Below are 17,824 nucleotides of genomic sequence, written 5' to 3'. Positions count from 1 at the left end.
TTTGGGCAATTAGAACAAATCAGTCTATGAGTTTTAAACTGGAGGGCGAGTTAACTAGCTGTATTTCTAGATAGAAATCTTGTCGTAGGCAGCTTTAGAATGAAACTTCTTATTCATGTATGTGCTTTAAAGCGCCCATATTATGCTCATTTTCAGGTTCATAATTGTATTTTAAGGTTGTACCAGAATACAAGGTTTACATGGTTTCATTTTCAAAAAACACCATATTTTTGTTGTACTGCACAGCTCTCTCTCACTGCTGCAGATCCTCTTTTCACCTGGTCTCTGTTTTAGCTACAGAGTGAGACCTCTTTTCTTCTTCTGTACTATCTTTGATTGCACTTGCACATGCGCAGTAGCTCAGATGTAGATCATGTCAGCTAGCTAGCTCCATAGACCGTAAAAGAAAGGTTGTTTCTCCAACTTCGGTCAGTTACAAGGCAGGGTTAGCTGGGAGACTTCTTCTAAACGAGGGCGCACATGTAAGTAGTTCTTTTGTAGATTATGGTGAACTTGTGTGTGTTGTAGCAGTGCTTTGCTATTGAGAACGCGTTAGCATGCTAATGCTAGCATGCCAATGGTTGCGGTTAGCCAGCTCGTTTCGGCTTGTGACGTAGAAAGCCGTGCAGATTTTGAACAGCTCACCAGGAGACTGAAGGCAGGACACATTCAGAAACCGTATCTCACTCAAAACAGCATGGATGGATTTATTTCAAAGTTTGTATGCGTGTGGAAGCACCAGAGACACAAAATAACACCCCAAATCCCAGAAAAAGTGATTTTTTCATAATATGGCACTTTAACTGACCACTGGTAGGTTGTGTGTGGGTGGTAAAACCCTTTGACCCCAGAATAACTTACTTGGGGTCCCAGCAGGCGGTGAGCGGGCCGACTCTGCCGGAGCGATCCAGAGTCAAGGCCTCCAGCAGCCAATTCAGACAGCAGAGCTGGCGGTAGATGACCTTCCTGCAACAGCACACAAAGACATGAAATCCACATCTAACGGAGTACATCAATATTATTAAGCAAGTCAAATTGTATTTATATAGCAACTTTCAAAAGCTAGATTACAAAGTGCTCTATTATGAAAATTCCATAAGACACAGCAAGCAAAACAATGACAAATTATCCAACTCATATTTCCATGATAAAAAAGCTATTTTTTAGCTTCAAATATGTATCTATTAAACCCGTTTTAAGAATAAACACAGCTATTTCAAAATAAAGAAACATTTGACTTGAACAGTTGCATTCCTAGACTTGTAATGGATTATAAACATGAAGAATTTAAGTTCAGCTGGAAAATTTTTTTTGTTTTTGGCATTTTGCCATTATTTGACAGTGTAGAAAAACAGGAAACATGGAGAAAGAGAGAGAGAGAGGTCAAAGGTCAGCCGGCAGAGCGCCCTCAGAGTAACTTTTACCACATTTTAACTCCACTCACGGAACTGTCTGACTTCAAGAGGTCAAAAGTCAACATGTACATTTAGTGAATGTGTTACGGCATATTCCCCCACTTGACACATGATGCAAACATATTGCTTGGATCGCAATAACACACAGGGAAGAGTTACAACCAAGCATGATGGCTAAATTACTTGTAAGGAACTTCTTGTTGTAGCAGCTGAAGCAACAGAAGAGAGAGGTGATAGTCGCTTATCTTTTTTTGTGGTCAGAGCAACTCACAAGCAAAACTATGCAAATGGTTTAAAAACTGTGACACTCTACTGAATGAGGATTTGTCCCCACACAGTAAAATGATTGACAGAGTTGTATAGAAACCGAAAAGAGCCTACCTGGTTGTATAATGTAATTTTTTTTAACTCAGGCTCCACACTCACAGCAATGCACATTTACTCTTGGTTGTAGTGGGTGTCTGGGTAGTGTGCTGTGCAACCACAATCTCTTGGCCTACGTGCCTCGCTCAAGAGCACCTTAGAAAAAATGCTGTAGGGAAGAGTATTTGATAGCATATTCATTTCATTACTTCTGTACACCCCTCTACCACAGTACTATATTTTATTTTATTTTATATACATTATACTGTATTTATTTATTTTAACTTCTGTACTATTTTACAGTAAGTATGCCTTTTTACTTGCATGGTTTTCTTTCTGTACATATTGTATGAGCACTGTTGGAGGGAACCTGACAATAAAGAATATCTTGCCATTGCCAGCTTCAATGAAATTGACCGTAAATGTTTTTTTCTCCGTTTTCTTTGACTCTTGAGAAATAGATAGAACCAAACTACCTAATTAACTAATGTTACACAGACATTTTACAGTGTATGATCAGTCATTTTAAGTGCTCTGTATCAATGCTACCGAGACAAAGTTATTGTGTTTGACTTGTATCCCACATGAAAAGGTTAATAGCATTACATTAAGCAATGGTGTTAATGGCAAAACACTGCCACTGCGAAACCAATCGTATCTGAAAACCCTTCATTTCCAGTCAAGTCTTGTAGGTAAAATAAGTGGATGTAAACATTTACACAAGAGGCCCAACTCTTCAATACAAGAGCTGCTGTAGTGGGAACAAATGCAAAGCATGCCATCTCTCTAAAAGCGTGGTTACAGTGTCACCTGCAGTCAAGCGGTGCCGTCCGTCTCCCCGACACTTGCGCTTCGAGGCTTTATGACCACATCCATTCCCATGATCTCTCCAAACACATCAAACACAATGTGAATGCTGCCGCCTTTTCTGCCTCGCTCCCCCCTGCGCACAAATGCTGCTGTCCCGGGTCGCTCTAAGCTCTTTTCATTATCGACCAGGCCATTTGTCTGCCAGACAGATAGCCTGCTAGATTAGGATCTGTCAGATGTCAGGTAAAAGCCTTCGTACAGGGTTGTTATTTTTCCAGATGTCTCGCCAGAAAACAAGGCTGTATTCTGGCAGTGGCAATGATGCAGTGTCAGAGGAAATGCATGTTGACTTGGATGTGATGTATCATAAACACAGGCTGTAGATTTATCCCCGTGGAACAAAAAACAAAGGACACAGGATTCCTGTGTTCGTGAAGATGGGTAAAATGAGTGTTTGGGTTACAGAAGTGCAAACATATCTTGGCTTTTTAGGAAACTGCTCGTATCTGCTAGTTTGAAAGCTAAAATGTCCCTGTTTTGCCATTTAATCCTTTTCAAACACATTACACTTGTTACGACATAATGTGTTCAAAAGCCAGCCCTAGTGGATTAAGGGCAGCATTGCCATCACATCCTCCATACAAGATCTAAGCAGTGCATTAAATGTTGCTTTTGTGAACTGGAGTTCTGTGTCAGCCAGCACCTGAGTTTCTAACAAGGCAGATTTGTCAGAGAAAACCTTTTCTGACGCCTATTTCAGAAAGGTTAGCTCCGGATCACGCAGCATCAAAGGAGTCTGCAGTATGAAAGAAATACAAAATGAAAGCCTCACGAATATCTGTCAACGTCAGATGTTTTGCATTAAATATTCAGCAATGTATCCGTTTGTTTTTCTCTGTTTGATGTTTGCTGAGGTGTAGTAACACATCTGTTTGACATGAATCAAACATGAACACTGGCAGACAAAAGAGGGGGAAATGAGTGCAGCGATTCCTTAAAATTAAATTATTTTTTAAAATCTCAGCGTTTTCTTTACTGCTGCACAGGGTGTGGTGATTCATAGAATATGCGTCAAAACACATGCCGCTGATTTAAACAAGGAGTTTGATCATGATGATAGGTGCAAATATTCAGATGTTACACCTAACTACTCTAAATCTAAATAAAATGGAGGGAGTCTCTGTCTGTCTGTATGTCTCACCGAATCGACTTCACACTTGGCAGGTGTGTTGCTGAGGACCCAAGGAAGTGCAGTGTTGAGTGCGAGCTCTATAGGTTATGGCTCGGTATCGGTCAAACATTTTCAATAGCGGTACCGATACCAACACCAACACCGTGACATTGCTGCCGGTTCCTAAACGCTACTTTTTTCGACACCAATTTTATTTAAAAAAGGAAATTACAACATTACATGTTACGGCACAAATCTCTTGATTTATTTTTAGCTCCTACTAGGTGAGCCCCGTCTCTGTGTGTTAACGTAGATCTTTTCCTGCCTGCCTCTGCAACATGTAACGCTAAACAGCCAATCACAAGCATTATTAGATCTTGGTGGAAGCATGCTGCATGATTATTGGCTCACTGACGCTGATGAGATTTACTCCTCAGGTACTGAAATTGGGTATTCAGAGTTTTTGCGGGTTTCACAAAGTCAAATTTAAGACTTTTTAAGAGAATTATGAATGAAATTTAAGACCTTTATTACAACATCAACCAGGCCCTAAATTCAGTTTTTTTCCAAGTATCGCTAAACTTGCACTTCCCCATAGCTTAAGAATACAATCTGTTTTATGTCTGTGGTACAATCCCAGAGAGACTCACTGGTCTCATTTGTAGTCATAATACAGCTAAATTATACTAGTGAAAGAATGAACTACAACACCACGGAATTAAATAAGAGAGCATTAGAGGTAGCATTGCATGGACGTAGGAAAATGAAGACCCGTTTAATTTCCTGGTACTTAAGAGGCAATTCGGTCAGTGCCTAAAAAGTTAAATTCGGTACCCAGCCCTATCAATAACAGATAAACGAAGAGAAACCGGGGATGTTACATTGTGGCAAACCTAAACATTTCAAGCATCAGCAATGTAACTTGCGGAATGAAAGCTTGGTCCCAAAGAGCTAGCTGTAAGCAAATCTAAGCTCTTGTTTGAAGGCAACCATCTTGAATATTGTTAAAGGGAAAGGCTGTACAGTATATAGTAACCTTACCTCGGTGCTTGGCTCAGCAGAGGGGAGGTCAGGGAGTGATGGACAGGGGTGAAAGGTCGTGCTGACTGGCTCTTCTTCCTGCGTAGCCGGGCTTCATTCACACCTGACCAGCTGCTTCCTGCAGGCAGAGGCCACCTGAACGCAGCAGAGATACAGTGCGGTTAGCTTTTAATAACATAGGAGCATAAGGATGATGCGATTGATGTGATACAGTTATTTTTAGGTTTTAACAGTTATTTTTAGGTTTTAACAATGACAAGAGAATTACCTCAATATGACAACTGCTCAATATATGGAAGTTTGGATGGAAGAATGAATGGGTGCCGTCAATCCAGGAGTGGGCTTGTGAGTGGGGATTTGATCATTTTGCAAGTTGTATGTTTTGTATGTTGTTAAAAAAAAAAAATTGTTGTTGAAGTTTGGAAAGCTGTTAATACTAATTGTTTAAATGTGAACTACAACAATGCATACCATGTTTGCAAAACAAATATTTGGGCCATCATGTGACTTTACAAATCTCCAGTCAAAATTCATACATAGGCCACAATATACAGTACTTTGACTAAAAGTTCTGCAGCATATAAAAATAATAATAAACAAAAACACTATTGAACCAATAAATGAATTAATATAATGTTTGTCGATGTTCTGCTAGGTGTTGATTAATATTCAACATTCTAATAAATATTTCTTAACACCCTTGGTTTGGACTAAAAACTAGTGTCTGTGCCAAAATGTGGGAATCCTCAGTAAGAGGAAATGGAATCACGGGGATCATTCTTCCGGGACAGCAACAGGTGCCATACGGAGCATGAAGTAGCAACACACAGAACTACAATACGTACAATTAGGTTAAAATACTAATTAATTGATTTTTTTGGGCCACTTCAGGGCAGCAAAACCAGCTGTAAACATAACCCTGACATATTATCACCTTTTAAATGTCGATATGTCAAACGTGTTTGCAAGCAGTTGCTTATTTACACGTCCAGCAGATACAGAGCAACATTAGCATTCATTTGGAGTCATGTTGCTGCTCCTTTGATCTTGGTTTTAGTATCCACCAATTCCTGAGGGAAATACCTGGCTCTGTAGCAGCTAAATGCTCCACTACGTTCACCGGCTAGTTGCTTACTTTGTCTGTCTGCCGTTGGGCAGGTAGCATACATTGGGCTTATGAGAGCCTTTTTTCTGCTGGAAACGCGGTTGATGGGAGCTGTGAGGGTTAACCAAGACAGTAAAACTTTGGGTTGTAAAACCAAAATGCTCTGTAGAGCTGAGTGGAACAGCCCTGTAGGGTGATGATTTTGTCATTAGGAGCAACCCTTTTTAGTCATCTGATACATTGTTAATATAAAAATATTGATTAATGCCGCTTTAAGAAGTCTAAAAAGTAATAAACTGATAAACTATGCCAGAGGGAGACACTGCAAGAAGAAATGAAACTGAGCTGATGAGTTGTTACGTCACCCTTCTGAATCGCTGTCGGAGTCAGAGGAGAAACTGGGAGGTCGTGGCTCTGTTTTCCGCTGCTCCTCCCTGCTCAGCCGCTGCCTTTCCACTTTCGCCCGCTCCTCCTGTTCCTCTTTCTGCAAGAGGTGGAAGTAGCTTTGGCCCCGCTTAATTGCTGATGACAAAAGCCTGCAAAGCAGAGAGAAAAAAGCAAGAGTCTTGAATACAGGGAATCACTAGCGTGCTTTAAAAGGTGCAGTAGGTAAGACTTATTAAACTAACTTTCTGTCATATTTGCTGAAACTGATCCTATGATCGAGTAGAACTACAGTACAGGCCAAAAGTTTGGTAACACCTTCTCATTCAATTAGTTTCCTTTATTTTCATGAATATTTACATTGTAGATTCTCACTGAAGGCATCAAAACTATGAATAAACACATGTGGAATTATGTAATTAACAAAAAAGTGTAAAATAACATGAAAACATGTCTTATATTCTAGTTTCTTTAAAGTAGCCACCCTTTGCTCTGATTACTTTGTACTCTCTTGGCATTCTCTTGATGAGCTTCAAGAGGTAGTCACCTGGAATGGTTTTCCAACAGTCTTGAAGGAGTTCCCAGAGATGCTTAGCACTTGTTGGCCCTTTTGCCTTCACTCTGCGGTCCAGCTCACCCCAAACCATCTTGATTGGGTTCAGGTCCGGTGACTGTGGAGGCCAGGTCATCTGGCGCAGCACTCCATCACGCTCCTTCTTGGTCAAATAGCCCTTACGCCTGGAGGTGTGTTTGAGGTCATTGTCCTGTTGAAAAATAAATGATGGTCCAACTAAACGCAAACCGGATGGGATGGCATGTCGCTGCAGGATGCTGTGGTAGCCATGCTGGTTCAGTAGGACTTCAATTTTGAATAAATCCCCAACAGTGTCACCAGCAAAGCACCCCCCACACCATCACACCTCCTCCTCCATGCTTCACGCTGGGAACCAGGCATGTAGAATCCATCCGTTCACCTTTTCTGCGTCGCACAAAGACACGGCGGTTGGAACCAAAGATCTCAAATTTGGACTCATCAGACCAAAGCACAGATTTCCACTGGTCTAATGTCCATTCCTTGTGTTTCTTGGCCCAAACAAATCTCTTCTGCTTGTTGCCTCTCCTTAGCAGTGGTTTCCTAGCAGCTACTTTACCATGAAGGCCTGATTCGCGCAGTCTCCTCTTCAGGCATGAAAACGGGTCAGGTGTGAAAAAGGTGAGAAGGATATTACCCCTCTGGGGGGCTCCGGGAGCATGCTCCCCCAGAAGAAAATTTTAAATATTCCATATTTTCAAGCATCAATCTGATGCATTTTGAGATACATTTTTTGCCAACCAACAGTGTAATATTTCAATATGCAGGCATTAAAGTTAATTTGACTGGCAAAACAGTTAAAGTCCTACTGACTTTACACAATAATAAAAGTCATAATTTTTAAAAACTAAAAAGTTTTGGATAAATTTTTACTTCTTCCAACCATATGTTAAATTAAGGGTCAATGTGGATTTACATATTACAATAATATCATAATCCTACAATGAATCATTGTGAAAACTAAACTTTACTACCTTGGCCAGGTCATCATCAAAAAAGTGAATTGGTACATTCATGATTTTGTCCATGTTGATATTAGCTGCTTTATTTACATTTATTAAAAACGTTGCATTGTTTAGCTTTTCATATAGCTAGAAATCTAAACTTTGGGACAAGGCCGTTATGTTTTAAATACCTGCCATGCTAATTCTGCTATGAACGTGCACACACGTATTGTTTGGATCATGGTCAGTAAAGGAACAGTCGCAGTGGCAGTCGCAACGGTAGCGGTTGTTGCCGGTAACGTACTCGTAGGACCGAAGCTTTGTGACTAGCAAGCACTTTCTTACCGCTGCTGCCGTACAGTGTCTTCCTTGAACATGCGCTGCAGAAGCAAGCACCCGGATTCCCGTCTCCACCCTTTTACTCTTGTCCTCTATTCATGCCCAGCGCCATTTATTTTAACTAATTTCACAACTAAAGCTGCCTGTATCTACATGCTCCAAGTTTGATAAACTTTGCCTCCATTTTTAGCCGTGTTACCACCATGGATGTATTAAGAGGTTACCACGGAGAGACCACACCGGCACTTGTTCTATATCTATAGGCACCGCACTCTCACATTTCGGCTAAGACCCGCCCTACTTTGCATCTGATTGGCTAGAACTCGTTTCATTGGTAGGTGGAAGTTCGATGATTGGTTAAATCCAGCGGATCAAAATAAATCCCATACGGACCCCCCCCCCCTTAACATTTTCTCATCGAATCTACACGATTCACGTAGGTCACCTATTTTGGTTTCAAAATGGCGAATTTCGCCGAAAGGTGAGTGATCTTCATGTCTCTTAACAGTTGTTCTAGAGATGTGTCTGCTGCTAGAACTCTGTGTGGCATTCATCTGGTCTCTAATCTGAGCTGCTGTTAGCTGGTGACTCGGATGAACTTATCCTCAGCAGCAGAGGTGACTCTTGGTCTTCCTTTCCTGGGGCGGTCCTCATGTGAGCCAGTTTCGTTGTAGCGCTTGATGGTTTTTGCGACTGCACTTGGGGACACATTCAAAGTTTTCGCAATTTTCTGGACTGACTGACCTTCATTTGTTAAAGTAATGATGGCCACTCGTTTCTCTTTACTTAGCTGATTGGTTCTTGCCATAATATGAATTGTAACAGCTGTCCATTAGGGCTGTCGGCTGTGTATCAATCTGATTCCTGCACAACACAACTGATGGTCCCAACCCCATTAATAAGGGAAACAATTCCACTAACTAAACCTGACAAAGCACACCTGTGAAGTGAAAACCATTTCAGGTGACTACCTCATGAAGCTCATTGAGAGAACACCAAGGGTTTGCAGAGTTATCAAAAAAAGCAAAGGGTGGCTACTTTGAGGAATCTAAAATATAAGACATGTTTTCAGTTATTTCACACTTTTTTGTTAAGTACATAATTCCATATGTGTTCATTCATAGTTTTGATGCCTTCAGTGAGAATCTACAATGTAAATAGTCATGAAAATAAAGAAAACGCATTGAATGAGAAGGTGTGACCAAACTTTTGGCCTGTACTGTACATGAAGCAGGTAATTTAAAAAAAAAAAAAAAAAATCTGGCTCCTCTGGCACCACTTACAGCCTGTAGTGCGATTTGCAAAAATCCACCGTCCCTGTTCAGATGCACCGATCAGGGCCAGGGGTGGTGTCTAACTGCGCGTCAATCACTGCTCATGCACACACATTCATTCTCCCGTGTGTGTGTGTGTGTGTGTGTGTGTGTGTGTGTGTGTGTGTGTGGGGCTCCTAAGAAGCTTTGTGCTGGGGAGAGACGTGGATGATGGGCTTGTCATTTATACATTATGTACTTATTTTGGTATTATTTTTCTTGTATGGTCTTGAAAATTGTAGTTACTGTGTCATCGTTTCTTGATTTTTGTCTGGGTGAGTGGTGTTGACAATGTTCATGTTGCAAATTGTATGTTTTGTGTGTTGTGTTAAAAACAAAAAAAATTGTTGATCACAAAAATAATGACACATGTTCACTTTTCAACAACCCAAATGACAGAAAAAGAAAAGAAAACCACAAATGCCCAGCCTCTCCTGTCTTTGTCAGTCATACAAAAACCATCAAAGCCAATGAGTTACAATCAAAAGTGCTTGCGTGTCCTCACAATTATCCCTCACAGCCACACAAACACACACACACGCACACACACACACACACACACACACACACACACAGTAAATCATCCAAATCAGAGCAACCCGAAGCAGCAGGCAAGCACAAATGACAATGAAACTAGAGCATTATGGGAAAAACGTGTTACGTCTGGCCAGATTAATGACTTAATTATTGCGGTTTAGCTTTCAACCATAACCTTTTCTCAAATACGGTTTGCTTGTTTTTCTCATACTGCACGCGTAATTACCTTTGCAATAAAGCTGTAGTGGAAAATTAAAAGACGCAGCTTAGAAGCAAGGGTCGAGGTGACTTTGCCAGTAGAGGTAACACACCTCAGTGTTTCTTAATAACATGAGCAGTTTTGCCTTCTTTTGAGTGAAGGAGGCAGAGAAAAGCTGGTCAAAGTGCATGCTGCTACGAAGCTCTTTATGGTAAGCTGTAATGACGAGTCAAAATTGTGTATGATCCTTTGATTTTGGAATATTACAGGGATGTGCTTTAAAATATAAAATAAAATAAGGCTTTGGCTTAGCTTATATTGGTGTTGCTGATGTTGGAAGAGGCTAGCAGTCAGGAATTCCAATATGACTGTGAATCTAGAGAATAATTGATTTAGGGTTGGTCACTAATTCTATTTTATTGTTTATATACTTTAAGTGAAATTGTATCGAGACGATATGAACATAGTGTTTTCTTTTACAATATTCTGAGGTCCAACAGAATGTGCACTAGCACACGCATGAGGATGTGCACAGGTGATACAATGCAAATTACAAGTTTAATTCTATTCCACTGATTGACAGTTGGTGGCATTAATGACCCTTACCTTACTTATTATCCAAAAAGAAGAAGGCAGAGAAGGAAAAGACAGCTAGCTAGCTAGCAAAAATGGATGTATGCCACGGATGTACTAAGAGAGCTGGATAGGGTGCCGCGGTGCCACCACTCAGCTTTGCTGCCAATTTGTTCCAGTGGCCACTTGCTGTACTGCAACAAAAAGGCTCATGGACTACCATTATAAAAGCGACGTCTGTAAAACTTTTCACAGGACACCTTGACCTACAAACAGGTCAATTATTACTCTTTGTATTATACATTTTTAACTCATGAAGGCTTTATATTTGTAAAACTTTCCCAAAGCCTAGAAAGATCTGCATGTGCATGACATCATCTCAATGTAAAGTCTATGGACGTAGCAGGAAATATGGCCAGCGGGAGATACACTAATGTGCATGTGCAGTGGGCCTTCCAACTGGCTCGGCCGGAGAAGACTCTGGTGCTCATACTCTAATGCGGAAAGAAAAATGCGGAAGCCAAAGTAAACCTGAAAAACCTTTTCAGAGCATGTGGCCGGTGAGCAAATTTTTCAAACATGCTATCCAGTTCTCCAAAGACAACCATGATATAAATTATGCAATTTTGCAAATGTTTAATGGAGGAGGGAAATGCATCCATTAGGTTTGTTTGACATGTAGCTAACCCAGTTGCCCAGAGCGACTCACGATGAATATAGAGAAGAAGCGAGACGAGAAGCAGCTTTAATTTCCAGATTATAAACATGGCAAGAATCCAACAACAAGAAGAGTGAGGGACAGAGCCACAGTGACCTTACAATATTCTCATGACTTTTCCTTTACAGGCATTTTTTGCAATGGTAAAACCGGACAAAGGCACAAACGCCTGCATATGTTCCAAACCTCTGCTGCTCCAGTTCCTATTTGTTATCTAGCGAGCAGCTGGCTGGTAATATTTCGCCCACAAGTAGAGCCAAGCACTTAAGCCTAGGAGGGGGCCACAGAGCACTTGTGTTCCAGCATGCTAATTTGGCTCTGTACGGTGATACACTGAGTGCACTAGTTTAACTCGGAGGCATGTCTGCTCTATTTGCATACCACCACACCCCTGATATAACTTATTAATCTTCAGATGTGACATCTAAGTCCAAAATCCAGCAGTCTTAATTAAAGTGTGTTTCTATCAGCATCGCTAATGACTCGTAGCTTCGAATGTGCAAAAAGTTTTTCCCTGCCAAGAGTGTGGGAGGTGGCTCAGTGACCTTGCCTTTAGACGTGACTAATTTTGTTAGCGCTTTGTGCTAAAGTGGCTCCTTCAATTTAGTTCAGCTAGTGTGTGTGTGCTTTTTAATTGATTAATATCTTCTAACTGGCAGGCAAGTGGGTGTTTTATTTTGCTTGTGTTTGATGCACCATATGCACAAGTATTTGTGACAACAGCAGCAATGTAACATGAAAGCTGAACAATAATATGGTGAAGGGAAAGGAGGGGAAGAGAGAGAAAGAGGCAGACAGGAGAACGACGCTGAGTCAATGACAGGCTGCAGAATTTGGTGTGACAAGAAAATAAAAGGCATTGAGAAGAAGCAATGTATCATCAATACATAAAGAGACAATGGAACTTTTGTGTTTGAAAGCCAAGAATCTCTGAAGTGAAACCCCATTGTGCCTTTTCTCATCACCACCACCGTCTGTCTTTCCAGTCAATAACAAGTTATTCTTCTTTGTGAGAGTGAATCATAACCACAAATCAGAGCCTGGCTTGAAAAGCTCATTAAAGATGACAATGCTTGGACGGGAGGCTTGATCGGTGGTTAAAAATTGATTGCGATGTAAAAAATGTAGACATTTGTTCACTGGGGGAGGGTGCTGGTGAAGGGTGATAGTTTTTTTTACCAGATCAGATCATGGGAGCCCTTTGGTGGCAGCTTGTTGCCAGGCAACAAAAGAGATAGGGTTTGTGGTAGGTGAGGAATCTTTACAGTGATTACACCAACTCAGATGGTGTGGCTCCATTCTGGATCTACTCTCACATCATTATCAATTTCAATACGTGAATTTTTCATGCGCAAGCTACGATTAAAGCCTTTAGCATGGTGAATTGTGTAGGGTATGCTACACAAGCGACTGCAACATTGACATTTACAAGTTAAAATACGTTTCGTGATTAAATCCTAATTATAAATCTAGCAAAAACAACGCTACTTGAGAAGTATTATCTGTCAGCTGCAACGTGATGAGAAACAGGACTCGCAGTCGTGTTGACAAGACAGCGTGGGATGTTTCATGTCAACATCGCCAGAGACAAATGGCAGACCACGACAACACAGGCTGGCGCACTCATGAATGACCGAGTGCCACGGGCAAGGGTAAGAGCCAAAACGCTGATTAGGCTTTGCAGTGACTACTCAGACAAAACACAGAAAAAGCTAAAATACAAAACCAAAGTTGACGCACATGGTATCTGCACACCAGATCATTTCATGGAGCATCCCACTTTACCTCCATATTGTGACAGTAATTAGTGACTGCATGTATGCTATATAAGGATTAGTAAAACCCATTAAGCAGTGCCAAGATGCAAAAAAAACATCTTATGTAGATATGATGTAAATAACATGACTGTTGTGATTCAGGAATCCATCAAATTCAAGTGAATATCTTTAAATGTGTGTCCTAATTTACACCTCATTTTTAAATGGAGACAATTCATTACATCTGTGTCTGTGTTTTTTTGGGATTACCTAAATTATGCAACAAATCCCCATCCTACGGAGGACGATCAAGGCCATTTGAAAAATATTTTGACTTGGTTTTCCTTACCAATATAAGGCTTAGGCGCAGCACCCAAGCCGTTTTGGGCGCCACCTAGGCCAAATGACTGTAACTAACTTTTCTCAGATTTAATGATTGTAGTTGGCCCCCAGGGGACTTCTTTAGCAAGTTTTGTCTTTAGGCTTTTGAGTGTTATTTATTTATTATCTGCTCTAGCTTTTCCAATGTTTTAGACACACATATGGTAATAACCATGGTCCAAAATGATGTGAAATTACATTTCTTTGTATTGAAAAAATGTAATATTTTCTTAGGGGAGGACCAATAAACCCCTAAGTCACCTAAGTCTTCCACAAACCGATTTTTTTTTTTTTTTTTTTTTTTTTGGGCATTTTTAGGCCTTTATTGACAGGACAGCTGAATAAGTGAAAAGGTAGAGAGAGTTGGAATGACATGCAGCAAAGGGCTGCAGGTCGGAGTCGCACCCGGGCCCCCTGCGTCCAGGAGTAAACCTCTGTACTGATATACAGGCGCCCGTTCTACCAACTGAGCTATCCGGGCGCCCAGTTTTCCACAAACCTGGGGAAAACACAGTTTGACACTATGCAATATTGTCGTTCCATTTCTCTGATATTTTTGTGCTTTAGAATTGTGATATTTTTTCTGAAGGTATATTTAACTCCTGGAAACTATGATGTTAAACTAATTGCAAACAAAGCTTTGAAAACAGAATAATTTAAACTAAACTTATCCCTTGATCTTGTTTCTCAGCGGTAGTGAACATACAGTAAGTGCAACAACACATTGGGACATCCAGATAAAGAAAATAATGTATCCTGACAAGTGAAAAGAATTTCACTTCAGGATCTTCATTAATTTAATTCATGTCAAGAGGATTATGGAATAGTAGCTAAACTGTCGACCTTAACATATTTGAGCTGTCCTGGAATCTAACTTTAACAGACACCTGCCAGCCAATAAATATAATAATAAAATAAATATTTTCTGTCAAACACCTATGTCAAAAACAAAACGGATATTAGACCTGACAGCATGCCTTTGATTATTTTAATCAAACAAAGTGATGCATTTCAGATAATTATTTAGATTCTTTGCATATAGTTTATGAACTGTATAGCTGCAAGAGGCCGTTCATCCAAATGGAAGTGAATAGAATTTGATAAATAATTCAGTAGTATGTATATGATGATGCCATTAAGTGTGACTGTGCTTCTCAAAATATGTAAAAAAAAAATAAAAACTCATACAAATACCAATGACAAAGATAATTTCTTCATTAGAAAGCACTTTGAGGGAATACTTTTATTTGAGCAATTATCGTAGCTTAGCATAAAAATTGGAAGGGGGAAACAGCTTGTCTTGCTCTCTCTAAAGCAAAAAAACACATCTACCAGCACCTCTAAAGCTCACTAAGTAACATGTTGTATCCTCCACTAGAGGGAAGTGACATAATGTGTTTTTTGTGATTTGGGTTCAACAGACCCTTCAGTGTCTAGTGGTGATTATTCAGATTGTTATTATTATTCTATTTCCATTAAGACAGCCGTTATGAAATGCGGAATAGCTGAAAAACTGATCAATAAGTGTCAAATGAATCCACCTAACTTCCCGAGCTGAAAAACAAAACCAGGCTGATTAAGTTTAAGAGGTTTGCTCTGGCCAGAGAAGCAGCGAGATGTAGGAGCTTTTAGCATGTGAGCTGACAGAGAATGGGCTGCCATTTGGCCTAAAAGGCATCACAGCCCCAAATCATTACTACTGTGTTCACTTACAGCTACAATTCTTCTGGGGGTTAGTATCTCCTGTGAAAATGGCAACCTTTCCCCATAACACCTGTATGAATAATTCAACACTCCGGGCTCTATCAGAGGCTGTCAGAAATGTCAGCCGGTTGGAAGTACCCTTGGCTGCCCCCAGAGGATGTTGTCTCCACACCCTGTGGTGGGGTTAGGGGGTTGGACACACACTCACAACACACACGCCAGTCCAAATGCCACAGCTTTGTCAGTGCCAGGACTCCACTGGCTGCAGGACACAGGAGCGCTGAAAGCTGAGCATACCTGCAGTGAGCAAACTCTTGCAGATTTCCCTTTTTTCCTGTTATTGTTAAATGTGACGTTTTTTTCTCTACAAATAGCTGCAGTCTTCATCTGTTTCAGGGGGAAAAGCAGCTAGACGCCACATATTTATATCAACAGAAGGGATTCATTGTTCCACACCCACAGATGTAACCCTCACCTGGCGTGGCCCAGATGCTTCCTCAGGGAAACGATATCTGCTCGTTTTCCAGCCTGCGTACGACAAACTGGCCAACTCTGAAAAGAAAGTGCATAAAAACAAAGGCATAAAAAACTAAAAAGGACAAGCAGCTATTATCGTTTTGTCTTCTGAGTAGCTCTGGAGCTCTGAGCACTTTTTCACCGATGAAAGGCTCTGACGCATCCCCATGTGACCTCTGCTGAGGAAAATTGGGCACTAGGCCAAGAGTAAGGATTGTATCTCTAATATGACATCGTTTATGGAAACGACAGATAATCAGGCAATTAATCTCCAATTATTAACTGCAATGAGTAGAAAGAAATCTCTGTGTGCAAGATAAACTGATGTTTTCTACTAAATAAATTAGATAGCAGGGTGAGAGAGGAGAAGAAATGCGGGTTCAATGATTAACAGTCACACCTTACAACCTCCTGTGGAATCTGGAGGGTTGCGGTTAATGGATTGGTCGACTTTCTTTGGTGGGTCATCTGTAGTCGCCTATGAATAGATCATCAGAGAGGAGGCAAAGTGTCATTAGCTTGGACTTGATATTAATGGATTTTTCTTTTCTTCAGATTTTTCATTTTACTTGTTTAGCCATCTACAAAACACATTAGATCCAAGGGATAAGGAACGTTAAAGTGAGAACACTTATTTCCAACATGGCCCCAAGCTGTTAAAAACATAGTTCCCAAAGTTTCCAAAGATACCACGTAGGGGAAATGTGTCTAAAATGATGCACAAGCAATTAAGAATATTTCCATATAATGATCAGACCAAAAAAACATGAAGTCTTAGATTTAAATATTTTACACTGTAAATTGGGGTGTAAGAAAAAATCTATACACTTGAGTATCGCGATATTTTATTTTGCAATACTGTATTGATTTTCAAAAACACAATATCGAATTTAATTTTTTTAGTTTTTTACGTGCAAAAATATTCATGTAAGACAGTGGTTCACGTTTACTACTAGATGGCTATGCTGAGACGCATTACTAGTGTCCTTGCCTAACAGTGCCTAGCAGTGCCTGACTTTTTGCTAGAAGCTAACAATGTAGCGATGGCTGAACTTTGGCCTACTTTAGCATATAAAAATTTGCTCACTAAGAACCTGTGAACCACAATCCCAAACTGGCTGTTTGATTTTCTGTGTACTGAATTGTTTACCTAAAGTAATATTCTTTGACTTTTATGCACATCATGTCTTTTTTAAATATTAGTTTTTCTAAAATCCCAATATATCGCCTTACGCACAGTATCGAAATACAGTACAGGCTAACAGTTTGGACACACTTTCTCATTCGATGTGTTTCCTTTTTATTTTCATGACTATTTACATTGTAGATTCTCACTGAAGGCATCAAAACTATGAATGAACACATATGGAATTATGTACTTAACAAAAAAGTGTGAAATAACTGAAAAAATGTCTTATATTTTAGATTCCTCAAAGTAGCCACCCTTTGCTTTTTTATTAATAAGGGACAAAATTCCACAAATTAACCCTGACAAAGCACACCTGTGAAGTGAAAACCATTTCAGGTGACTACCTCATGAAGCTCATTGAGAGAACACCAAGGGTTTGCAGCGTTATCAAAAAAAGCAAAGGGTGGCTACTTTGAAGAATCTAAAATATAAGACATGTTTTCAGTTATTTCACACTTTTTTGTTAAGTACATAATTCCATATGTGTTCATTCATAGTTCTGATGCCTTCAGTGAGAATCTACAATGTAAATAGTCATGAAAATAAAGAAACACATCGAATGAGAAGGTGTGTCCAAACTTTTGGCCTGTACTGTATATTGCAATATATTGAATCGTGACCCATGTATCGTGATACGTATCGTATCGCCAGATTCTTGCCAATACACAGCCCTACTTTAAATATGATACATCTTCAATTAGGACTTGAAACAAACTGATACCAAATATACTGTAAATGATACTGTCAGAAAGGATGATTTCCAACCTTACAAC

The 17,824-nt window shown here is 40.1% G+C and overlaps 1 protein-coding gene across 2 annotated transcripts in view; it reads right to left on the bottom strand.

Annotated features, from left to right (window-relative positions):
• LOC114556004 (coiled-coil domain-containing protein 60) overlaps positions 1-17,824 on the bottom strand; it is a 38,903-nt gene that overhangs the window by 18,605 nt on the left and 2,474 nt on the right. For both annotated transcript variants that reach the window (XM_028578815.1, XM_028578814.1), the window contains exons 2-6: positions 16,263-16,340; positions 15,822-15,898; positions 6,271-6,441; positions 4,801-4,935; positions 862-966 (exon numbers count right to left, since the gene is read on the bottom strand). In XM_028578815.1, the coding sequence (XP_028434616.1) occupies positions 862-966; positions 4,801-4,935; positions 6,271-6,441; positions 15,822-15,898; positions 16,263-16,340 (566 nt within the window). The remainder of the gene's footprint in view (positions 1-861; positions 967-4,800; positions 4,936-6,270; positions 6,442-15,821; positions 15,899-16,262; positions 16,341-17,824) is intronic.

Source organism: Perca flavescens, chromosome 5 (assembly GCF_004354835.1).
Source record: "Perca flavescens isolate YP-PL-M2 chromosome 5, PFLA_1.0, whole genome shotgun sequence".
Classification (NCBI taxonomy): Eukaryota; Metazoa; Chordata; class Actinopteri; order Perciformes; family Percidae; genus Perca; species Perca flavescens.
The sequence above is the reverse complement of the archived record's forward strand: the minus strand, read 5'-3'. Positions and strand labels throughout refer to the sequence as shown.